This window comes from Haliotis rufescens, unplaced genomic scaffold (assembly GCF_023055435.1).
Source record: "Haliotis rufescens isolate VD_foot unplaced genomic scaffold, xgHalRufe1.0.p SCAF_11, whole genome shotgun sequence".
Taxonomy (NCBI): Eukaryota; Metazoa; Mollusca; class Gastropoda; order Lepetellida; family Haliotidae; genus Haliotis; species Haliotis rufescens.
Window position 1 is genome coordinate 6,290,175 of NW_025963791.1, and position 27,473 is coordinate 6,317,647.

The window sequence follows — 27,473 nt, forward strand, 5'->3', positions numbered from 1 at the left end:
TTATCCAGACGTGCTTGACAACAAACACTTTATTAAAAAGCCTACTTCAATGTGTGATTATTTGTGTTTGTTGGTATTCTGACCGCCTCCGTGGTCTTGTGGTAGAGCGTCCACGTTAAAAGATGGTACTTATTGTTACCCTGTCTAGCGCTCGGCATTAAGGGGCTAAAACAAGGACTGTTCTGCTCGGAGTCAGTATACTGTGTCTGAGTGGGGTATTCATGTTAAACTGCGGCATGGTATCTCAGTGAGCTAGCACTATAAATCGGCATCAGTCCGGACTAGTACAAGCAGCCACACAAACACACACACACGTACATGCACGTCGCTATATAAGTGCAATAATCTTGGACGCGACGTTAAACCCAATTTCACATCACCTTGTTGGTATTCTTCGTGGGATAAAACTTAAAAAATGTTTCTTTCCCATCACTTTTATTTTTCATAATTTACTTTTTAAACTCCTACCTCCTACTCATTTTTGAGTAAATGTGCCCGAGAAACATTAATTTTTTGTCGCCTAAAACATGTAGAGACCCAATATATCATCATTTATAGATTTTTCGAGTTCATATGATTGAATTGTCAGACTTTAGTCAACCAACGCCCTGTATGAATGTAATGTAATCCTCCTCCGGTCTAATGGCAGTGTCCAGTTGGACGTTATAATTGGAAACTGAGCCTAAAGAACATTAGCAGCGCGTCCTTCTATTCCGAATGATGGAGTATGCGGACTATATGAATTTATTCCGAGTTAGCGTGATACAATACTTTGTTATAGCGCTGTCTGAACGTCATGTCCCTACCAATTTATCAGTAAGACAATGCGCCTGCACCAAAAATAATGCCAATGTAAACTGGAAGAAAAAATTACGACTGAAAACACTAGACGAAAAAAGCTACTTTTACAACCTTCGAAAGAACATTGAAAAACTGCTGTTGCCAAAATTGGGGAAAGGTTTTTTTTCCAATGATAATACCTACATCTGTAGAAAGCATTAGTCATCTATGGAGTTTAAACGAACATGTAGTTATACCCCGGGTACATAATTGTAGCAATTGATAAATTGCATATGCTTTATGTAGATTGCTCGTGTAACTTTGCATGAAAATGCCATCTTGCCAAACTTTGGCAATATGGTATTTCCTTTTTGGAATGTTTAACTGTGTAATGTTTGGAAGGCTTTGTAAAGAGAGCTTATTCTTCAAGTGAAAACTCATGGTGCTACTTTTGGTAAAGTGTTCTTGTAGTTTATTCTTGGCCTGGGTAAACACGACGTATGTGCTATACTAATGTCAACTCGCATGGTGTTAACGCTGTGAGACAACGTATAGATTGATGTTCTTTTGAATTTACAAATTAGTAAATGTATGATCAGCCTATTTCTGTTTCTAAGCGTGTTCTCAGATTTGCGGGTGCCATTGAGTACTCAAAACAGTCAATGCCAGACGATAACCAGTCTCGACTATCCTACGAAATAGTTTTAATTGGGCACAAAAGGCAAAATTTATATAAAAAATATACTGAACTTTATTTGAAACCCCTGTTCACGACGTGAAATCATAGTGTTCATGGACTTTGTAAATTCAAAGTGTTTTCCTTAGCACTTTCTATCGGTACTCAAACAGATGTGAGAGGAACATGACGTCACAAGCGATGACGTCATACGCCTCTATGACAACCGAGCCATCTGGTTATCAAAATGGATTAGGAATCATCAAAAGTTACGTTTTTTTCTGTTCAAAGTATATAAAGAATGTGCCTTGACTCTGACGTCACAACTCAATCTTGTACACCTAGATAAACATACGAGCAAGGGGCGCTTGCATTTGACGCATAAATTTCATGCTTGTATTAATTTCATTAATTAGGAGATCGTTAGCATGGTCGTGGGGTCGATTTCCACCTGTATCTGAATTCAAGACAATTATTCATACACCTTTAAATATTTGGAGGATTTCCGAGATCGAAACCCATAGCACAACATTTTTAACTAGTCAGGTTGCGTTCTACACTCATATTTATTCAACTTTTCTTCTACAAAACCGCCATGGTTTCCAACACTCTATTTGAAACATTACCATCTTTGCTTTCCAGTAATGTAGAACACGAATAGAAAGAACAGATTTGAACGTGTTCGCGAATTCATTGGACCTCTATATTTAAAGGAACGTCACGATAATTTCCGAACAAATAATTTCTTCCTCTCAATTATGCCCAAGTCACGTCTCAATACTTTTAATCTCCCCAGTCCATGAGATTTAGTGTTAGTCGGAGTGATTAGACTACTACTGACGTTTACAGCTTAAAGATTCAACACTCATCGTTTTTGCCATAATGAATAGACAACGTAGCATTATGATCGAAATAAGATAACCCTGTTTCATCTCTAACCATTAACCTTAGTGATATACTTTAATAACTGGCTTTAGGATACATCTGCCCATCAGTATCCATCAACCGGTATAAGGTCACGTGACACCCATCCATTCAATGTTGCAGGTTGAGAAACTCAAACGTGCGAAAGATCGGCGTGTATTTTCACCCCACCATTACCTAAAAACATGTCATAAATCAAGTGAAACTAGAGAGATAAAGATATAACTCCACTTCTTGCTGTTTTTGCATGGGTTTATTGCCTTTATCCGGGCGAAAGACTGGCGCCTGGGGCGCGAAGATAGATTAAATTCCTCTTTGGCGAGTATTAAAAAGTTTGAATTTACCGTCAAAATGTATGCTGTCGGAGATTAATATGATAGATGGGACATGTCGAGCGCTGGGTAATCATGGTATGCAAATTCTAATTTCATTAAGGTTTATCATGCCATAAAATCGTCCCCATGTATCCCAATGCCGAACGGTTTTGCCTGTTACGGTGCTTTAGTGAGTGAGTGTGGTTAAATGCCGCTTTTAGCAATATTCCAGCAATATCACTTCAGGGGGTATCGGTTACAATTTACCAATATTCCAGCAATATCACTGCAGGGGATATCCGAAATGGACTTCACACATTGTTCACATGGTGTTTCAGAGAATTTAAACGAATTCATCAATTATTGACCTGATCGATCGGTAGCCTTTCCATTTTAGAGCATGTTCCAAATGCACCTTAACGAATTCATTAGTCCGGATTGTATTGTCGGGGGCTGTGGTCAATACTCTTTGCATATGGGTTAGGGACGTGAGTCGGTGAAGGTATCCAGACACCGTCAGCAAATCTGTACAACCTACACTGAGGGAGAATGGTACTGTTTCAAACAAATCAAGATGTCGAGGTTGGTGCCTGTGAACCACGAAATGCACAGTGTGTCCTAAAGTATGTAAAATAATATTTTACACTCTGCCCGATTTTCCAGCATTTTAGGGTTACGAGCTAAAAACAGTGATATGATGAGCGTCGTTGTTGAAGGCGGTTATTGAAGAAGTGTATTGACATTAATCGTTTCGAGTAAATTGTTTTGTAAATAATATTTAAAGGCTATAGAGTATTGCAAGATCATTTCTGCTTCTACAAACAGAATTAAACTCATCGGAAAATTTATGTTATGTATCTCAAATAGTTGCATTTAGAAGCTTTAAGATCAATGAAATTATAAGTGACAGAAAAGAAGAGTCCATTGTATGACTATATCCTAATCACTAATCACTATGATACTAAGATATGTGTTCGCGAAAAGGTGAGTGTATCCTGTCCCATCGGTGGCACCCGTTGTAAAACACATGCAAAGGCATGTCAAGTGTTTACCTGAACAACGACAGCAACATATGGTACAAGTCAAAATAGGATATTGCATCGGACATTTGACAAAGTCCCCCACATGTCCACCATAAATCGTTCTGAATGCATTACTAAGGCCTTGAAGGTTGTAACCCTGATGAAACAATGACCAAGAGTCGTATGGCGCTCTTTGAAATCTAAGAAATTGTAGTTGCTAGAATATTGCTCGACATGAAGGGAATTGAATATTGGAAAGTTGAAGTCGTTCCTCTTATGGTACAATCTTGTGGCTTCTTTATAGTCACTCTGAATCTTAATGAATAGATTTACACATGAAACAGACGAAGCGTGGTTATTTAATATGTATAATTGAACGACATCAAATCATCGATATAGCTGATCAAATTCGCCTGTTTCGATTTTTCCAATCCGTGGCAGAAAGTCCGATATCATAGGCATAAAGAAACAGATCAACTTGGAGGAGAGCATAATTGGTGACCACGGGTATGCCTGCTTCTTGCCTAAATATACAATCCTCAAATGTCACATCTATGAGAAACTCCAGTATTCACATATTCTTTAATTAATAAAATTCAGATGACATCTTTGGACAAATAGTCCCGAGCCATTAAAGATAGTGATGTAAGTGTGTGTTTGGACACCACGTTTAGTGACAAATGCAATATGGATCCAAGAATGAAGTGTTTCCTTGACTGTGTCTGTGTTATAGTGATGTTCAAAAATCAAATGTTTGACAGAGGCTTAACATATACTCATTCAACGCATCATTATCTTAAAATGGGGAAAACGTTTTCAGTTTTCCCGAGGCCATATTACAAAATATCACCAAAAGGCATTTATCGGAAAGATATGAGATCATCGATATAGCTGATACTCATATACACCTTCACCCTCATCCCAACCTTACATCCTCATCTGCATATCCCCTCAACCGAGCGGACCTCTAATCTGATTACCTACTTGACCGTAAATTACGATTCATCCTATACTGTGTCATAGAGCCATGTCTCGCGTGGAAAGTAATGTATAATGCTGTTTTCCCTGCAGGACATCCTGGAGAATGAAGACCTGAAGCTGGACGATATGTTCCTGGCGTCCCTCATCAAGGACCTCCTACAGGTAACCAGCCCTACAGCTTATTCCCTGTCTAGCTGCAGTTACCCACTTCTGAGTGCAGTGTCTTCTACCTAAGGTGGTTCTGCTGCTGTCGATTTGTGTCGTCAGTTACCGGTGACATCACGAACGTCACGTATGCTATAATTAGTCCAACCTAAACGTATGTCTATGTGTTTTAGTATTTACCTTTTGAACTGAGACGGTGGGGTGAGGTGAGGTTTAACGTCGCAATTAAGACTGTTTTACATATATAACGACTTGCATGGACGTGAGTATGGTGTCTTTTCTAGTCCGGACTAATGCTAGCGGACTGAGATACCATACAGCAATTAAAAATGAATACCCCTTCAGACACGGTTATACTGACTCTGAATTGACCAGTCCTTGTTTTGTTCGCGGTGTGGTATCGAACCACAGACCTACCCCTCTCCGGGCAGACGCTCGATCCACTACGCCACGGAGGCGGTCCAACTAAGAATTAATAAATCAACATTGTAAGTTTCACAACGCCTACAGGGACTACCTGGTTCAAACTGATGCTCCTCTATGAACCTTTCAATCCCTGGCCCCACCGTGTCTGGCTCCATCGAGGCTGGCTCCTTCGCGTCTGCTGAACCATGACATTGATTTAAATCACTTTCACAACGATATGAGTTTTTGGAACGTTCGTTTAATGACACAGGGCAATGTCCACCGTGATGACCCTAGACGCTTTGCTTTCCGATAGACGTTTATAACCACTTTCAATCATCATGTGATTCTAGGCTCGAGGTATTTTCATACATCGAAATTAATGTCACATTTAACATTAACATTAAGACTTCAGAGCTAGACAAGAAAAGGGTTAACTGAAATTGAATCAGTTAGAATGACTCTTTAAAAAGGTTACCTTATTTTTTTTAAATCCATTTAACATTCTATTTTTTACAAGTTTTAATTGCTTTGTTTCTATCACTCCGGAGAAAGCTCCCATTTCTTCCCATCGTTCTTGTTGATTGAGAAGACAGGTTTTGCTGGGATTTTGTCGAAAAAATTACATTGTGAGCGAAAATTCTTGAAAGGAATAATTATGCTTCATATCGATGCGAAAAAAAAGAAATTGCCACAAAATTTACATCGTTGCGAATATCAAATTGTCTTTCCCGTTTGTTTCTGCGTTTCTGCATGCAAGACAGTCGTGATTTCCTCCCCTGATTAGAATGAGCTTCATGCAACAGAGATGCCTTCTGACTGGTTGACACTGATGGTTAAATCCAATCAACGAGCCCAGCCAGAGTCCGCTGTCTCCAGCATCCGTTACTTTCGTTATCTATTTTCGTCAGGTATTTTTTCGTGACAGACATGTCTGACTATAAAACACATCGCGGGACATTACAACTTTGTTTGGCAACAATACTTCATTAAAGAATGAAAGTATAACACGAGTGAGTTATCTTTAGGTTTTAATCTCATACGCTCCACGCGAATGCAATTAAGATGTCAAAGAGCGTCTGTTTCTTAATGTTCAGACCAAGAGAACACTTCAAATTAGCCGTCTCCTGTCATTACGGTAGTGCTTCCCTTCGATACTGGTATCTGGTTTCTGTTCACGTATCTGTGGTGAACAACGTTAATATGTATGGCAAACCATCCCACGAGATTTCATAGGCACCGAACTTATTTTTTGGCTGGAAAAAGCCACCAGGAGACGATGATGCCATCATTTACATGTGTATTGGAGAGATCAACGTCCAGGGCACCATCGGACGGCGTATTGTCCTCGACGGCTGGAGGCGCTTGTGTTCTTTGCACAATTCTGTTAACTCATTCGGCTCGACTCAATCTCATAAGTTATCTCGGCTGGCAGTAAGAAGAATCCATATTGGAAGTAGTTCTCGTCACGTGATTTAGCCGCAGTGGCGACCCAAAGTTTAATGTTTGAAGTGTTATGCAGGTTTGTTATTCCTGATAGATTCAGGGGCCAAGAGTATGTTTTGAGCCACTGAGTATTTACTCACATGCTATCATTCACATTTTGTACCTATTGTTTCTTTGTTGTTGTTTTGTTGTTTTGTTTGTTTTTTGTTTTTTGTTTTTTTGTTTTTTTAGGGGGGTCAATATAAATACATTCTCCTGGGTATAATCTATTGGGTTTTTTTAAACCATGAGTAGACTATTTTTAAAATAATTCCACTTCTATGCTTTTTAGGTATCTTCAAATTAGTGTGCTGCCCCACGTGGCACGTGGCACATCGTGACAGTGAACCCCTTATTCGGGTCAGGACCAGAGATGATCCGGGGTAGAATAGGTCTTCAGCAACCTATGCTTGCTGTAAAAGGCGACAATGCTTGTCGTAAGAGGCGACTAACGGAATTGGGTGGTCAGGCTCGCTGACTTGGTTGATGCATGTCATCGTCTCCCAGTTGCGTGGATCGATGCGCGTGATATCAATCACTGGATTGCCTGGTCCAGACTCGATTATTTACAGACCGCCGTCATATATCTGGAATAGAGTCGAGTGCGGCGTTAAACAACAAAAACAAATCATAATAAGCGAGATGTTGCACCTCTCTGCATTTCTCACCGCAGCAAAGTACAGGTATAAGTGAAGCCTGCAATTTGGTCAGCAAGAAAAGATATGTAAAGACCTACGTGCACGAAAGCTGAAAAAGCTACATAGGGTAAATTCGATCCACGGCCGCGCCATACCAAAAGACGTTAAAGGATGGGACTTGTTGTTTCTATGCCTTGCGCTCGGTATTAGAGGGATCAAACAAGGACTGGTCGGCTCGGAGTCAGCCTACTGTGTCAGAGTGGAGTATTCATGTTAATCTGCTGCACAGTATCTCAGTGGGCTAGCACTATAAAACCGGTATTAGTCGTGCAACCACACACACGCACACACGCACAAACACGCGCGCACATGCTTATACCTTCTTAGACTTTTTTTTTAAAAGCGGGAAAACCTGTCACACTGATTCTTTTATAGCTGACCAGTTGCACATGTGTCATGTATGTTTACTCTACCATGTCCACAGGCGATGATCTTCCTCCACGACAGCGAGCTGATTTACCATGGCAACCTGAAGAGCTCCAACTGTGTTGTGAGTAGCTGGTGGACACTGCAGGTGGCCGACTTCGGCCTGCTAGAGGTCAGGGCGGCGACATACCGGAAGGAGGACGAGCACGCATACTACAGGAGTAAGTGGTTTCGTTCTGATCTTCCTTCCTGATCAAGACATGCTCGGAGTCCATTCGTGATCACTCATGCTTTTTCGAGGAAAGCCGTATGGTGACTCGTGTCCTTTCGTGACCATTTTATCAAATTGGTTCCGCCTTCACACAAATGGGCGTAGCGTTAGAAAGTCAAGTTGTACCACATCCGCATCTGCATTGTAAGGTTACACGTTTTTTTCTAAATATATCACGGTTGCCATTTACAACAACCTGTTAATCCGTATGGTGAACTAACTGACTGTTCGTTTAGTATACTTAATCAAAGTACGCTCATTCAGATAACACTGGACTGCCTCCGTGGTCTTGTGCATAGGGCGTCTGCCAGGAGAGCGGAAGGTCGTGTGTTCGATGCCCGGCCGTGTCATACCAAAAGACGTTAAAAGATGGTACTTGTTGTTACCCTGCCTGGCGCTCGGGTTTAAGGGGCTAAAACAAGGACTGGTCGGCTCGGATTCAGTACACTGTGTCTGAGTGGGGTATTCATGTTAAATTGCGGCATGGTATCTCAAATGGCTAGCCCTTAAAATCGGCATTAGTCCAGATTAGTACTAACAGCCACACACACACGCGAGCGAATGCACGTTGCTATATAAGATCTAGAACTCAACGTTAAACCCCATTTTTTCACCTCACCTGATAACACTGATCGATAGGGGGTCGAGTCTCCTTGCAGGTTACCGAAAGGGGCGAGTGGTGACGAAAGGCTCGGGGTCGTATTGCGAAACACGAAATCAAACCGGTCGTCGTGTTCTTATATATGTTATGGTGTAACAGGATTTCAGATGTTAGCCCAACCACTATGCCTGGGGTTACTATTACAGTAGGGGATGAGATTTGTCTTATGTAATAGTGTTACCATTCTGGCTGCGTTTACGATGATGATACTGGTACTTATGATGGTTATTTGTGGACGTAGTCGCTGATGTGTCCGTGAGGGTGTTACACCAGAGAATATTATACAGGGTGACAGGTAATGTGGATCTCTTTAGCTGGTTCCCCCGGGGGGTTCCGGCACCAGTAGGGGACCGATCATTTGATATTCTGGGGAGGGTGGGAAAAATCGAAAAGAATAGATTGGCCCAGAAATTGCCTGAATAAATAGTCATGTTTCAGGCTGTTTAAAAAATAAGTCTTCCACAAAAATACCGTGTACAAGATATATGTTTTGGTAAAAATAAAATTTGGGGTCAGAATGTCAAATGGCCGGTCCCTAACCTATGCTTGTAGCAGACAGATTGGATCGCGCGGTCTGGCTCAGTGACTTCGTTAGCGTGTCATCGTTAGTCGATGGTGGCGTTGCTCACAATATCTGACAGTCACTGGTCACAAGTTAAAACTTGATTATTTCCGGGTCGCCATGGTGCAGCTGGAATATTGCTGACTGCGGCGTTAAACAACATAGTTAGTTGTTTTACCGATCAGAATTGTCCGCTCGTGCGAGCAGGTTTAACAGGATATTTTTATGTAGCGTAATACAGTGATGCACAGATAACTGTAGCACGTGAACCATGAAAGCAGTGTTATTTTTGTTTGTTTGTTTGTTTAACGCCGCACTCAGCAATATTCCAGCTATATGACGGAGGTCTGTAAATAATTGAGTCTGGACCAGACAATACAGTGATTGACAGCATGAGCATCGATCCACGCAATTTCGATACGATGACATGCATCAACCAAGTCAGTGAGCCTGGCCACCCGATCCCGTTAGTCGCCTCTTGCGACAAGCATAGTCCCCTTTTACGGCAAGCATGGGTTGCTGAAGACCTATTCTACCCCGGATCTTCACGCTCGACTGTCAAATCAAACCGTTAGTTTCAATTAAATAATCAAATAACTTGAGTAAAGCTTTGTGTCCTTCAGATGCGTGACTTTGCATAGAATCATATCAGAATGAGTGAGTTGGGTTTAACGCCTCTTAAAATAGCATTCCAGTCCTATCACGGCGTGTCAACTTAATGTGGGAGGAAAGACCGAAGTGATGCAGGTCTCAGACGGTTACTCCTTCGGTGAAACCCACGAGCACGGGTATGGTGCTGACAAAACTGGAAACATAATCGGGGCGAACCGTAATTCGAACCAACAATCATAAGTTTCTGGTGTGCCAAAGGGACGCAACTCTCCACAGCGAATTGCGACGCCTTAGAGGACAGGGCCACCCCTGCCTACGAATCCTTTCAGAAGAAACAGAAAAATCATTTCTTTTATTCATACAAAAATACCAGTGTGGTATCTTTTTCAGCAGCGCTTCAATCCCATTCTTATTTTTTTCAAAGATAAGCCTGAAGGATAATTTTGACTATTTTTACATCTTCCCATTATTCAATACACTGTTAGATCGAGTGCACGAAACACTCGAGACTACGCTTCAGACAGGTTTCATTCAAAAAGCGCACCACAGTCACAATGACCGCATAGGCGCTTTATTTCATCATGGGCATAATGCGATTATCATGTGACCTAATAAGGTGGACAAAGAGTTGAAGAGTTATGTCGTTGACGTCATATCTCCCCAAGACATCCTTACAGACGTCACGGAGTGTCTAACATACTTAGGTATAGATTTGGGCCTCGACCTGGGCGAATTGGAAACAAGATTCACGCCTTCAATGTCTGCGGGGTGATTATATGGCCTTGGCTAAATCAACAACAAATACATTTTTTTATACCTTGTAGCATCTAAGTTTTTTTCATGTGCAAAATATTACAATGTCATATTGGTTGCCTAGCAACTGGGTTTTTTTTATTCCATATGTCAAACCTAAAGGCAAATTCGTACAAACACGACAGAAAGCAGCGTGATATTATGAATTAGGGACAATATTGTTATCTTGGAAGTTGTTAAGCTTTCGCTGAAAGTGAAATATTTCCGATGCTAAGTTAAATATTTAACGTAATATTGCTGAGTTCAATTATAGTAACTTGCCATCCGGTTTTTCTTTGAAGCGTATTTTCTATGAATTTTCAATTCCTTTAAGTTGGAAAGATTTAAGCAATGAAAGCTTTGAGAAATTGATTATTTGTGTTATCAGTGCCACATGGTGTTGTTTCAGACTTGTTGTGGTCGGCACCCGAGTTGCTACGGAAACAGGCGCCGTCGGGGACTCAGAAAGGGGACATCTACGCATTCGCCATTATTCTTCATGAAATCTTCGGTAGAGCGGGACCCTATGGATTCTGTAACCTGTCTCCTAAAGGTAAATATTTCGTTAAGATGGTCGCTGGTCTGTATTTGTTGTGGTAAAATATATCTACGATAAGAAGGTTCAATAAAAATAGTTGTCTAAGGCTTTAGGGGTGAGGGAAACCTAGATCGTAGGTTCGAAGACCATATGGTTCTTGGTGTGTCACAACCATATTCGTTTGCGTGGGTTTCACCAGTGTGGTAAACGTCTAAGACTTTCACCACTTTCTACCTCTGATGCCGTGATAGAACTTGGACACTGTTTAAAGCCGTGTAAAACAAAACTCAGACCACAACAAATTATTTATTAGATTTTTTCATCCAAATGTTAGCCTCTAAGCATTTTTTAATTATGATTTTAAACAAACTGATCATGATCATCTGTTTAAAGAGGTTGTTCGAGTGAAGCATCACTATTTTGTAACATTACGTATTTGTATATTCCATCAAGTAAACAAAGGTGAAAAACAAATGTCCGAATGCAGAACAAGGGTGCCCTTTACTTCAGAGGCCTAGTATATATAGCAACTTGCTCACTTTGCCCACTCTGCTGAAAGTTTTCCTTCATTCACTTTCCATTGGGGTCCTCATTCGTTTCTATGACACCACGCAACCAGATTACCATGCAGTGACGCCATGACGCCACGCAACCAGATTACCATGCAGTGACGCCATGACGCAATCAGATTACCATGCAGTGACGCCATAGCAATACTACGTTACAGTGCTACTCAAATTCATATTTCGTTTAATGTTTTTGTAAACAGTATCAAACATGTAGGAAAGTTTGCGAAAACATGCTTGAGGAATCTCGTGTTATTGGAGACGTGGCAGAACGATTACTTGTGGTTTGATGAAAAGGAAAAACCCGTGATCACAAATGTGTTCTTTTTATAACTGATTTCTCCGAATAACTATTCCATATTTACATTCCAAAACATAAACGAAATAACGCTGAGAAGGTCGAGCTTTTATCGAAAATATTCCAAACCTTCAGAGGTCGTTTGTGTGTTTGCTTTGCCAAAGATAGCTAAAAGACATAATGATTACAGATCAGAGAGCACCATAGGAATAAAAAATGTTATTTTTGTTTGTAATGTATCATGATGTTTATTCAGCTGCAAAGAAGCTTTGGAGAAGAAGGACATATAATCTGAACAAAAAATGGGGAGAGGTTCATGTTTGGCGATATTTGTTATAGTGATGACTGAACTCACAATTCCATTCAAATATCCCCAAATATATTCATGGATCATGACCCCTATCTAGTAATGTTTAGTATCAGATCTTATGGCATCCCCGAGATCAAGGTTACGGTTCTTCTCCCATACAACTGTTCATGCAATCAATGCGGAAAGTGTTGTAAACCGGGAATTAATTCACTTTTTATTTTGATACATGACACCGTTTCTTAATGATTGGACTTGGACACCTCTCAGCAGCCCTGTACATGGCGGCGGTAGACTGACGTACAGTGTGTTTTTAAAGGATCCCTGGTATACAAGCAGTGGACACTAAACGTACTAGTGGACACCCTTATAGGAGGCCATCCAGCAACACCCGAAGTCTAGAAGACCTCAAATAACACGTCACCTAATGAGTCAAAAACTACCAATTTCGAATTATGCGTCGAACATTACGCTGTCGCTGAATAGCACGATAATGTAGGCCTCGTTCTTGGATAAAGCAGCGGTTGGAATTAGGGCTCGATGAATACCTTTAACGTATATATGTACGGATGTGGGTAAATACCTTAAGTTTCCTAAATTGTCCAACCCGTATGTTAGGCTGTCAGACAAGAAGAATTTTGTATTGTTGTTGTTTGTGGGCAATACTAGTATATTGTGCCAAACAAATTCTGGACAGATAACTTTGACATGACATTTGCAAGAGGACACTTTATCGATCGCCACACCGTCTGAATCTGACAAGGGGTACGGATAGCTCAGTAGCCTTAGTTTCAAATTGATGTGCAGCTTTTTGTCCCTTGGGGGTCCAGGTTCGAATCCCACATTAATGATGTTGCTAGGTTTGCCAGCAACGTACCCGTGCTTGTTGGTTTTACCGAAGTGCCAACGTCTGAGACCGGCATCACTTCGGGCTTTCCTCCCACATCAAGCTGACACGCCGTGATAAAACTGGAATACTGTTCAAAGCGGCGTTAAACCCAACTCACTCACTACTGAATGTGACAGAACATTGTGACTGTAGATGAAGCCAAAGTCTTCACTAAACCCGACCAAATCATGACAAACAGAACAGAAACACGCATAGCCTCTGTTTCACTGGACGGGTCACCGATTTCATACATTTTCATACATTCACTGATTTCTTTATCATTTCTTTATCATCGAATCGTCGATAGTGTAAACTACTGGACAAAAGAAAGTATACATCTATTTTTGAAGGTGTTTAAAAATGAAACAAACACGCATTTATTAGATGATGACATATTTGATATCCTTGTGTTTTAGAGCTTATGTTTCGGCGACTGTTTACAGCCTAGTACCGTTTCCATAACGTTTATAATTTATTGGGCAAATCCAATTTCCATGTGTATACTATTTTTGCCCAGCAGTGTAGTTGACAATTGCCTCTTGTATCCTACTCCGTCGACATTTCAAAGCAGAGGGCATTCGCCCCTCGAATTTTGAATTGATGGCGATATATGTAAATGATGCTGATTAAGTAAACCAAGATGGGGCTGATGCTGACGGTAAGTTGAATCACACACACGGAAACGTTCAATGATGCATTTCTGGCGTGCGTCCCCGATCCGACCGTCAATCATACACTTACGTGATCATAATGTTGAGATTCACAATACAATTACGATGTGAATATCGCTAAATCAAAGTCTTATTTTTTCAGTATTACCAGACCAACACTCCTAAACTATCACGTTATCATGGATTTTATAGCATCCGTTATATCAAGCTTTAATGGAAAAGTCAAAAATTCAAACTAAACAGATTATCGTGTGGTAAAATCAGCGTATATAAAATATAATCTCTGTGTATTACGCTGGTGACTCACTCGACCTTTAAATGCGTCCATTGTTTTAACGGATTCCGTCTAAGACATATTGTCGTTTCAATGCCATCTGTCATGTTGGCAGATGTGTTTATGAAGTGAGTTTCCATCACGGGAAGTGTGTGGATGTCACTGACCGGACATTGGCATGCTGGGAGTTTGATGGCCATTTAGTGTCTATCATGACTAACAGTGACGTCACTAGCGATGTTTGTGTCAGTGTGGGAGTATGGATGTGTCGTGTAGGTGTATGGTACCTTGTCAAACCAACACGTTTTCAGTCGTATCGATCTAAGCTAAGCCCCAGACGAATGGAAAAGGTTAAAATAGTGCCTCAATCAAACTATACACTCTCCATGGTTTTGGATGTCGAGGAACGAAGAACCTAGTTTACATGGACCGGTGTTCATATTTCGTTTTATACTGATTCTTCTTTCTGCGCGTGGGCCGCCTCCGTGGTCTAGTGGTAGAGTGTCCGCCCGGAGAGCGGAAGGTCCAAGGTTCGATCCCCGGCCGCGCGAAGAGGCACACACACACACACACACACACACACACACACACACACACACACACACACACACACACGTCGCTATATAAGTTAAAATCGCTAATAATCTTGGACGCGAAGTTAAACCCCATTTCACCTCACCTCACCTCTCTCTGCGCGTGTCCATTTCTGAGGGCGTCGTTTTACGGGAGGCAGCATCGGTTTCAATATGGAATTGGCTGTCTTCCTCACCCTCTGTGCCTTAAAAATTGACAATGAAGAGATCACATATATAACTGACCATGTGTTGATTCGGGATCAAAATAGGTCCCACTTATGTCATGGCTGTCGTAAGAGTGAATGAGTTAGATTTTTTTCGCCGCTTTTAGCGTTCTGACAGCGACACCAGAATGAACTTCACACATTGTTTCAATTTTCGGAGTCGAAACCGGGTCGTTGGTGTGACGAGCGAACGCTTTAACCACTACACCGCCCCTGTCGTAGTGTGTGTGAGTTTGGTTTAACGCTGCTTTTAACAGTATTCCAGTCATATCACGGCGTGTCAGCTTAATGTTGGAGGAAAGCCCGAAGTGATGCAAGTCTCAGACGTTTACCACTTCGGTGAAACCCACGAGCACGGGTATTGTGCTGACAAACCTAGAAACATAATCGGGGCGAACCGTAGTTCGAACCCAGAAACATAGGTTTCTGGCGTGGCCAAGGGACGCAACTCTGCGAATCGCGGCGCCTTAGACGACTGGGCCACCCGTGCCCCCCACCCCTGTCGTAAATATAAAAGAAAGAGAAAATGAAAGAGAATAACCTGTCTAGATTATCTGCCGAAACAAATTCCATTTTGCGTAAAGGGCAACATGGCTGTGAACATTATATGACTGAACCACTGAAAATCAGTAATGACACCAGGTGTTAAGAAATGGGGATCGGATGGCCCGTGACTTGCCTGATTGTGTGTAACCGTACCCCGACGATGTAGGGTGGTGCTCATGATATCAACTGCTAGTTTGCCATTACAGACTCGATTATTCAGAGGCCACTGAATATTGCTGATTACGGCGTAAAACAAGCAAAAATACATTTACAGTATGTCCTGTCCCGTATCACACAGCGGCGATGTGGTAGCTTTATGGTTAACCACACAGAAGGCCGAGGTGTGAGTTCCCACATGAGTACAATGTGTGAAGCCCGTTTCTGGTGTCCCCCGCCGTGATATTGCTCGAATATTGCTAAAAGCGTCTTAAAACCATACTCACTATTCCCAGTTAAAGGAAACGTGTTCTCTCTGTTTGGTGACATCTGGTAGGTGGCAAGGTAAAGTTGTAGCTTGTCACGCTGAGGACCTGGGGTCGATTCCCTCAAGGTTCCATGCATACTTATGTTCTGCCTGCAGACTAGTATATCATTATAGGTATGACATAGGTATTGAACATTTAGTTCGGTGAAGGGCGATGGTTAGCCTTGTGGTTTAAGCGTGTGTTCGTCACACTGAGACCTAGGTTCGATTCCCACATGGTAGAATGAAGCCAAGAACTGTTATCCTTGCCGAGATATTACTGGATAGTGATATAACAAAACAACGTAAAACCCGAACGAAATATCTGACAAACATTATGAAGACGATGCAAGTCGAGCTTTAGTTCTGATCGAGTGTTTGTTTGTTTGTTTGTTTGTTTGTTTGTTTGTTTAAAGTCATTCTCAGCAATATTCCAGTCTGTAAATAATCGAATCTTGAACAGACAATCCAATGATTGGCATATCGAGCGTTAACCTAAGCAATTGGGATACAATGGCATGCATCAAGCGACCCTAGCCACCCGATCCCGTCGGTCGCCTCTTAGAACAAGCAACCCAAATTCTAACCCGGATCTTCACAGGTCTCTGATGGAGAGTGACCCTCAACCTCTGTATCCTTGCTTACTTTTTCTTGTATTGGAATGTCATCCTTTTCTGAAACCTCATCAACGGCAGCTTAATATACGCTGCCAGATCTCCCGGACCGGAACCCGATACCGACAGCAAGACAATATGTATCATTATGATTCACTGTTTATGCGACGACAAGCCCATCAAGATAGACAATAGGAAACTGAGACTGTCTCTGAAAATACCTTATCTTATCGAAAGTAATCTCGTATCAACTTTACTGACATGTATCACAGCCAGCAATCAATGTGTACCAGAATACGCGTGACGGTCTTCAATTTGAATATACAATAATGCTTCACAAACTCCATCAGTGAAGAATGTAAACATAAACATTGTAATGTTTACACATACAATCATTATCAAGTGCTTCAGGACAAAGGGTTCTGTTCTCGCGTCGTGTTAACGTACGAATCCAATTCATCCCATTGTACTTTCCATCGTACTGAACAAATGACGGTGACAGAAGTACTAATACCTTGTGTAGTGTTAGAAAGGATATGTGTCATTAAACATTAAAAAATCGCGATCAAACACAACAAGGCAATTACATGGTCTCCGCAATAACAGTCATTATTGCTTACCATTTACGAGAAACTTTAGTAATTTGGCGTGTGCATCTACAAGAGGTCCCGTTCGTCTTGAACCTGTTTTATGTGTCGCATCCCTTCTTGATGATGCCTCTCGGCGGTCCCCTGCAAAGAGTTTGATTTAAACAGTCTGTAAAGTGATCGCATCCTAAGACAACGACTGTGAAATAAATTGATTGCGGAGCCGAATACGAAAAGAAATTGTAAATCATGGACGCTAAAGAAACAGTGTATAGAAACACAGACTGACGAGCTGACCAATAGGATGTTACAAACACGTCAATCTAGTCGGTGAGTCCTTCTTCGTAGGCTCGAGAAACATGGGGAGAGGGGGGGGGGGGGGGGGGGGGGGATACCTGATAATCTGCCCAGGCCGCTGAGTGAGTACAGATTATTGCCTAGAGAACGGGTAATTATTGGAATATATCAGCTTTCGAAGACGAAGATGTATTGCTTCCTACATCACACGTATGTCGTGTTCAGGAACTAAACGGGAAATTAGAAAACCTGATAAAAAAATGTTTTGGTAAGGTTTAAGTGGAGAAAATTGCAAGTTAATGTATATGTAATATCTCAGTTGATGCGCCAAAGAAGTATATCATAAAGAGCTCCATCTTGGTGCAAAACTTTTTTTTGCCTTAATGACAAAATACTTCCTTGGAAAATATCCTTCAAAGAAGAAACCTTGTAAATAGGTCATCAGAGAAGTGTAATGTTTAAAGAGACGGGAGAAAGACATTAATAATTCTGAAGAGATAAAATGGAGAAATGCTGAATAAAAATGTACGAAAGAAAAATAAAATCTAAAAAAGCTTCAATAAAGGATCAAATGTTCAAGAATCGTACACATAAAAATGTAGTGCTGATAAACCACTGTGCAAAAGAGAGTATACAATTCAAAATTGGATTCGACAATCGTCAAATTGCAAGCGTAGGCTGAAAACAGTCGCCTGTTTTGAGACACTCTTTGATCTGATGGCTGTAATATCGCCCATGATACCCGTATAAAATACATCATCATGGAATAGCAATTTCTTGTTTCTTTCAATTTTAGCCACCTTCATGCAGAGATTGGTGCGTATTATTCTTCTCATTGAGTTTAAATACACCAAGGGGGAATAAAAGAGTAATATGTGAGGTGTACTGAAATCACGTTGTCTGTTTTCCACAGAGGTGGTGGAGTTAGTAAAGGCCCCAATGACGAACCCCTTCCGCCCTGACACGTCGCCCCTGACCTGTGAGAGTTATGCAGTCCGCTGTATGATCGACTGTTGGAGTGAGCAGCCTGAAGACAGACCCGACTTCAAGATTATCTGGAACAAACTCAAGTCCATGCGGACGGGGATGTGAGAAGCTTCCTCATACCACTATACTTTCTCTTCATACCATTATACTTTATCTACATACTTTCTCTTCATACCATCATACTTTCTCTTCATATCACTATACTTTATCTTCATACCATTACACTTTCTCTTCATACCACTATACTTTCTCTTCATACCATTACATTCTCTCTTCATACCACTATACTTTATCTTCATACCATTATACTTTATCTTTATACTTTCTCTTCATACCATCATACTTTCTCTTCATACCACTATACTTTCTCTTCATACCATTACACTTTCTCTTCATACCACTATACTTTCTCTTCATACCATTAGACTTTCTCTTCATACTTTATCTTCATACCATTATACTTTATCGTCATACCACTATACTTTATCTTCAAACTTTCTCTTCATTCCTCATACTTTCTCTTCATACCACAAAACTTTCTCTTCATACCATTACACTTTCTCTTCATACCACTATACTTTATCTTCATACCACTATACTTTATCTTCATACCATTATACTTATCTTCATACTTTCTCTTCATACCATCATACTTTCTCTTCATACCACTATACTTTCTCTTCATACCATTACACTTTCTCTTCATGCCACTATACTATCTCTTCATACCATTAGACTTTCTCTTCATACTTTATCTTCATACCATTATACTTTATCTTCATACCACTATACTTTCTCTTCATTCCTCATACTTTCTCTTCATACCACTATACTTTATCTTCATACCATTATACTTATCTTCATACTTTCTCTTCATACCATCATACTTTCTCTTCATACCAATATACTTTCTCTTCATACCATTACACTTTCTCTTCATACCACTATACTTTCTCTTCATTCCATTACACTTTCTCTTCATACTTTCTCTTCATACCATTATACTTTCTCTTCATACCACTATACATTCTCTTCATACCATTATACATTCTCTTCATACCATTACACTTTCTCTGAATACCACTATACTTTCTCTTCATACAACTATACTTTATCTTCATACCATTATACTTATCTTCATACTTTCTCTTCATACCATCATACTTTCTCTTCATACCACTATACTTTCTCTTCATACCATTACACTTTCTCTTCATACCATTAGACTTTCTCTTCATACCATTATACTTTCTCTTCATACCACTATACATTCTCTTCATACCATTATACATTCTCTTCATACCATTACACTTTCTCTTCATACCCCTATACTTTCTCTTCATACCATTATACTTATCTTCATACTTTCTCTTCATACCATCATACTTTCTCTTCATACCACTATACTTTCTCTTCATACCATTACACTTTCTCTTCATACCACTATACTTTCTCTTCATACCATTACACTTTCTCTTCATACTTTCTCTTCATACCATTATACTTATCTTCATACTTTCTCTTCATACCATCATACTTTCTCTTCATACCACTATACTTTCTCTTCATACATTACACTTTCTCTTCGTACCACTATACTTTCTCTTCATACCATTAGACTTTCTCTTCATACTTTCTCTTCACACCATTATACTTTCTCTTCATACCACTATACATTCTTTTCATACCATTATACATTCTCTTCATACCATTACACTTTCTCTTCATACCACTATACTTTCTCTTCATACCATTACACTTTCTCTTCATACCACTATACTTTCTCTTCATACCATTATACTTATCTTCATACTTTCTCTTCATACCACTATACTTTCTCTTCATACCATTACACTTTCTCTTCATACTTTCTCTTCATACCATTATACTTTCTCTTCATACATTACACTTTCTCTTCGTACCACTATACTTTCTCTTCATACCATAAGACTTTCTCTTCATACTTTCTCTTCATACCATTATACTTTCTCTTCATACCACTATACATTCTTTTCATAGCATTATACATTCTCTTCATACCATTACACTTTCTCTTCATACCACTATACTTTCTCTTCATACCATTACACTTTCTCTTCATACCACTATACTTTCTCTTCATACCATTACACTTTCTCTTCATACTTTCTCTTCATACCATTATACTTTCTCTTCATACCACTATACTTTCTCTTCATACCATTACACTTTCTCTTCATACCACTATACTTTCTCTTCATACCATTATACTTATCTTCATACTTTCTCTTCATACCACTATACTTTCTCTTCATACCACTATACTTTCTCTTCATACCATTACACTTTCTCTTCATACCACTATACTTTCTCTTCATACCATTACACTTTCTCTTCATACCATTATACTTATCTTCATACTTTCTCTTCATACCATCATACTTTCTCTTCATACCACTATACTTTCTCTTCATACATTACACTTTCTCTTCGTACCACTATAATTTCTCTTCATACCACTATACTTTCTCTTCATACTTTCTCTTCATACCATTATACTTTCTCTTCATACCACTATACATTCTTTTCATACCATTATACATTCTCTTCATACCGTTACACTTTCTCTAGACGAATGAATGAATTTTTTCAATGCCACAAGGCAACATTCCTATAGTACAAACTAAGTGGTAAAGTTACCAATTTGATTCTAAGCAACATAACATGTTTTATAAACATGTACATGCTTCGTAAAGTAACGACGGTGAACAGGTGACATGAAGGCTGTACATGTGTCTCATTTATTCACTCCTTTAACATAAGAGGAAGTTGTAATCATCCTCATATAATTGTTCACAAAGTATCGTTTCTCTAGGTATGTTGCTAATGCTCCTAAATTAGTGCAAGCTAAATTGTACAGGAGCGAGCTACCCTCCATTTTGTCAAATTTATTTTAAAATAGCACTAAAACACTGTCTAGTAAACGCATAATTTGAGAATCTGTAAACATACTGATTACTTAAGAACTCAGCACATAACTAGATATACTGTACACATATTTATTTAACCATTTTATTTGAGGTACATTGTTTTACGCCACGAAGTATTCATCAATTTACAATTTTATTCTGTCGAATTCCTTTGTTTGATATGAATGAAGTCATTCCAACATTATTTTTTTAATATGCCATTGTATTACTTCACTGGCGTTAAAAATAACATTTTGAATCCAGTATCAATTTTATACAAATGTTACACGAGAGATCTTTGACAGTTAATTCAGACTGCATAGATGAAACAAAGTCGGTTCTAATTCTCAAACATCACCGATTAGTGTACAAATATATAGTGTGAAACGAGGACAAGTGTGGTTTCAACTGGTCTTGAAGAAGAGGGTAAGTGTTATTGTAACTGGTGGATACGAAGGGAGTGGAGGGATGGTAATGTGCATGTGTGTGGTTGTAGGAAGAGGAACATCTTCGACAATATGCTCGCTATGATGGAGAAGTACCAGGAGAACCTGGAGGAGTTGGTCGAGGAGAGGACGGAGCAGCTCATCGAGGAGAAGAAGAAAACAGACGCCCTTCTTCACAGAATGTTACCCAAGTAAGTAGACGGACGCCTTACTTCACATTATGTTACCAAAGTAAGTAGTCAGACGCCTTACTTCACAGAATGTTACCCAAATAAGTAGTCAGACGCCTAACTTCACAGAATGTTACCCAAATAAGTAGTCAGACGCCTTACTTCACATGTTACCCAAGTAAGTAGTCAGACGTCTTACTTCACATAATGTTACCCAAGTAAGAATGTTACCGGAGTTAGCATACGGACGCCCAGATTCATATATTGTTACCCAAGTAAGAAGACAGACGCATTATTTCACGGCCCAAGTCTGGATAAATGTGATTATATGCTATCAACATTTGCAAACAGTTCTCCTCCAGGCTAATGACCAATGTCAGTCAACAGTTTTTTTCCGGGGGACGTTTAAACATTTTAACACCTTTGAAATACACCTGTATCCCGCCTTGACAGCGGCCTGGGGCCACACAGATTTCATTTGATCGCTGGTTTTATTGAGCACCATATACGTCAGTTGTGTTTGTCACTCTCAGAGCAGGACATTTCATTTGGGAAGGGATATTGATACTGGTTATTTTTATACATCATGGAAAAGGACCGCTGACACTGTACCCCGCTCTCGTGTCGTAATTACTTTTCTTTATATAAGAGATAAGTATCAATTAACGGTCATTGTCTGGGAAAGCAATACTAGAAAAAGAAACTTTGAAAACACCACTTCTACAAATACATACCCTAAGTATCTTTTTATTGTCAGTGTCTACTATTAAACATTTCGCGAGCTTTACATTTCAAACTGTATCCGTATGTGTCAATGCTTCATCATTGTAAAACGTGTATTCATATTTTAAAATCTGGTGTTTTGTTTTAATGGAAAATATAAAGTTTAGATTCGTTTTCCTGGTATTTCTCGGTTGTACTTTAATATTGCCATGTGAGACAAACAGATATAGAAAACGTGGTACGAGCGATATGACGAACAAAAATGGAATAGATAGAAGGAATGACATTTGAAATGCAATTTCCTGATATTTTGAATAATGGTGATTATACGTAGATGGAATGGTATAGTTACTATTTATGATAGTTAATTAGAAAACGTATTATCTTGCCTTATATGGTCAAAACTATAATTAGAGGAGCTGCGGGCGGCTCCTAGATCTGTAAATGTCAGAGAGTAGAGCATGTTAGTGAGTCAAGATACATTTATACTTCGCTATAAACAGAAAGCCAAGACGATCTTTATATAGGAACAGCGATGGGTGGAGTGGGTTCGGTTAAATAAATAAAAACGCGACAAAACCACCAGAAATAAGAAATCTCCCAAAATCAGAGTCGATTGTACGATTCCGACTTCATCATGAACATGTGTTTATGAATCACTATTAAATAGTGATGATATTAGGTGTTCATGAAGAGGTGATCGTATCCTGCCCCAACGGTGACACTTGCACAAACACATGAAAAGGCAAGTCAATCGTTCGTCCGAAAGAACACGGTAACAGTGTACAAGTCAAACAAGGGAATTGCATCGGACATCATTTATGGACATTAAGGCTGCTTTGAACATCATTTCAGTTAAAATACGGCGTGTCAGCTCGGTGTGGGGGGATTGCAGAATGTCGTAGGACACTTGTAGCACTGGTAGAAACGTGCAATGTCGCCACTGGGTAGATACAGGGAAATCGTTGTACCCATGCCTACTTCGTTAGTTGTAAGTAGTTGTGTATACTGGTGTGAATATCACTTTGGTGAAACCCACGAGTACGGACTGGTGCTATGAACCTAGAAACATCATCAGGGTCAGTCTGGGATTTGAAGCCACGATCGTTGTTTCTTGCACCCTAAGGGACGCAACTCTGCACAGCGAATTTCGGCGCCTAACATGACTGGGTCACTGTGCAATATGCAGCGACATTAACTCAATCTCAGAATTATAGGGGCGAAAACAAAGCGATCTTAGAAATACTATTTGATACTGATTCACGGACACGTGCTCATGGTCATCGGAATCGTACAATCGCCTCTGCTTCTGGCAGAGATTTCTCATAAATATGGAAAAAGTAGTTTTCCATCAATATGACTGCGTCCTGCAAATAATCGAGTCTGTACCAGACAATCCAGTGATTGATATCATGAACATCGATCAACGCAATTGGGATACGACGACATGCATAAACCAAGTCAACTAACCTGGCCACCTGATCCCGTTACTCGCCTCTTACGACAAGCATAGCCTCCAGAGACATGTTATTAATATTTTAATCGATATGGTATTTATATTGATTCTTACACAAGATGATTAAAATACTGGTTTGAGCTTCTTAATAAGAGAGATTTCTAAAACGGTGTTACGATATGTTAGTTAGGTTGATTGCCGTTGGTAGGAATACATGGGTTTCTGCTATTAAGAACATGTTATATTCTCATGGCTTCGGACATGTGTGGGAATTTCAAGGTGCTGGTGATCCTGAATATTTTATAAGTGAGTTTATACTGAGGGTTAAGGACTGTCATGCACAAACATGGTATTCTGAAGTGTCTGGATGCTCCAAATTAGAACTGTATTCATTATTTAAGGCATCATTATCACTATCTATTAAATGTATTATGAAAAGAAAAGCGACGTATGCTTACCCTTTTATATATTGGAGAACTGGGAATTATGCATAACACAGGAAGGAGGGATGGCATCGATAAGACACTCCGGTTTTGTCCATTGTGCAAGTTAAGGGCAGTTGAAATGAAATTCATTTCATTCTTGTTTGCCCTATTTATGAAGATATTAGCTCAAAATATTTCCCATATTTAGACTTTATTACTTATAATGATCGTAAAGACACACTGGTTAGAATGTTAAACTCTTCTGATGTAAACTGTCTTGAGAACTTAGCCAATTATGTTAAAGATGCTATCTGTCTTCGTTCTTCTGACCACCTGTTAACATTATTTCATGCAGCACTCGACGTGAAAATAAATTGTATATATATGTACGTTGGCATGAGGCCTTATTACCGATTAAACTGAGTGATTAATTATTAATATTTTGCTTCATGTTTGTATAGGTCAGTGTCCGAGCAGTTGAAGCGTGGTGAGCCGGTCATCCCCGAGACGTTCAGCTCCGTCACCATCTACTTCAGCGACATCTGCGGCTTCACCAAGCTGTCTGCGGAGAGCTCCCCTATGCAGGTAGGTAGTCTGAAGCTAAGTACCGTGTATCTGAGACACGACGTTTGCACTCTTCAAATGAAAGCGACAAAAATCATTCCCAAAATCCTAAATAAACTCTAAGCAGAGTCCTTTATACGATTCCGACTATTTCAGGATCATGTGCTTTTTAATCACCATCAAATAGTAATGATACCATATGTTCACGAAAAGGTGACTGTATCCTGCCTCACCTGTGGCGCCCGTCACAAACACGTGCAAAGATAAGTACACCTGAAATAAACACGCGAACATATGTTACAAGTTAATGTTAATTTCTGTCACTGATGCGTCAAATGTACTCCACATGTCTACCATAAAACCATTTTGTAGTTTTGCTGAGGCCTTGAATGTTGTTACCTTGATCAAGGGTTTGACCAAGTAGTATGGCGTTCTTTGAAATCTTTGAAAGCCACTGATAACCAAGGGTCATAATCGGTGCGAACTTTAGTCAAGCACACAATCAGCGGATTATACCTCTACTGAGGGACGCAACTCTGCATATTTTTTCCCGTCTTAATTGCCCCCCTGTGCCCCGTATAGTGTTTGTTTGTTTGTTGTTTAACGCCGTCATTAGTTTGACGGCGGTCTGTAAATAATCGAATCTGGAACAGACAATCCAGTGATTGGCATCATGAGCATCGATCTACGCAATTAGGATACGATGACATGCATCAACCATGTCAGCGAGCCTGTCCACCCGATCCCGTTAGTCGCCTCTTACGACAAGCATAGTCGCCGTTTACGGCAAGCATGGGTTGCTGAAGACCAATTCTAACCCGGATCCAAAGTGATGCAGTTGATGCAATTGATAGACGTGCATCACTTTGTTGGAACCTACGAGCGAGTCTATGGTCCTGATAAACCAAGGATAATAATCATGGATTCGAACCCAGTGGAGCCTAAGGGACGAACACATCCACAGCGAATAGCGGTGCCCCAGACCAACCGAGAATTACCCACTAAGACCCAGTGCTCAAATAGGGCAGCTGACAAATGCCGTGTATACTGTGGATAGTTGTTGTCCTTTAAACCAGTAAAGACACACTTGACACGATATAACACGTGAAGCTTTGCCTTCCCAAGGAGAATTATTTGACGTATTACTAAAACCTAATAAGTGTGCTTAAGTCAGCTGCTTGTTTCGTGTCTGTTACTTACGTTTGAAGCTCTGTAGTGATATTGCTGAAATATTGCTAAACGGCGTAAAACCTCACTCACTCACTCACTCACTCACTCACTCACTCTCTCACTCACTCTAATCAAGGCCCACTTGCACAAAGCTACCTTAGTGCTAAGACATACAATTATTATTTAACACAGCAACAGATATACAACTATCTATGTATGGTACTCTAGACTTGATATTTCACATATGATAGCTGACTCAGCGACAAACATGTCTGGCGGTTAGACGACTGTCGCAAAATCTGTAATGTTGAAACATGGTATGTTCCCCAAAGTGACCAGCTGTCTGAATAATGCATGATCTGTGGATAAAGGCACTAATCAACAGTCATTTTTCATACTACAAAAGGTTAATCAAGTGTATGACAGACAGATTTGATGTCCCTTTCGAAATCCAAATAATTCATGTACTTTTCCCCTCCTTCCGATGGTGTTCTATTTCCCGCAGGGAACGCGCTAGGCAATCATATGAGCTACGGTCGCGTGCAATGAAATACACCACGTCTTCATGTTTCACGCTGTGTGGGAGTCTATGCTTCCTCTGCATTTTCGACCTTGAGAAATAATTCAAGTTATTCAAATCGCTGTTCACACTCCCTGTTCTGCTGGAGCTACGTCGCAAAAGCCGATAACAACACCAGCACGTTGTTATTTTCGTAAACTTTTACCGTTTTGCTTCTGTCTTGATTTAAAACGTGTCTGGATTGCTGTTTGATCTTTCTAATCAGAAGACGTAACCTTTATCTAGAGCTCGTTCAATGTGGAAACACGACCTGATCTCCGGTCCCGATAGGGCAGTGAACCGTTTGTTTGGGTGTATATTTAAAACGTCTAATATTCAGTTACACCTGGCTTCAGTTTAGTGTACTGTGTGGGTCATTTCTTGAAATACAATGAATTATAGATTTACATCTTACAAAAAAAGGACCGCCTCCGTGGTCTAATGGTAGAGCGTCTGCCCGGA

General features: G+C 40.1%; 1 protein-coding gene across 3 annotated transcripts in view; it reads left to right on the forward strand.

The window, feature by feature from the left end:
* LOC124134290 (receptor-type guanylate cyclase Gyc76C-like) overlaps positions 1 to 27,473 on the forward strand; it is a 199,144-nt gene that overhangs the window by 160,888 nt on the left and 10,783 nt on the right. For all 3 annotated transcript variants that reach the window (XM_046499028.2, XM_046499027.2, XM_046499025.2), the window contains exons 13-18: positions 4,788 to 4,859; positions 7,875 to 8,037; positions 11,124 to 11,267; positions 18,477 to 18,651; positions 21,995 to 22,135; positions 25,180 to 25,303. In XM_046499028.2, the coding sequence (XP_046354984.2) occupies positions 4,788 to 4,859; positions 7,875 to 8,037; positions 11,124 to 11,267; positions 18,477 to 18,651; positions 21,995 to 22,135; positions 25,180 to 25,303 (819 nt within the window). The remainder of the gene's footprint in view (positions 1 to 4,787; positions 4,860 to 7,874; positions 8,038 to 11,123; positions 11,268 to 18,476; positions 18,652 to 21,994; positions 22,136 to 25,179; positions 25,304 to 27,473) is intronic.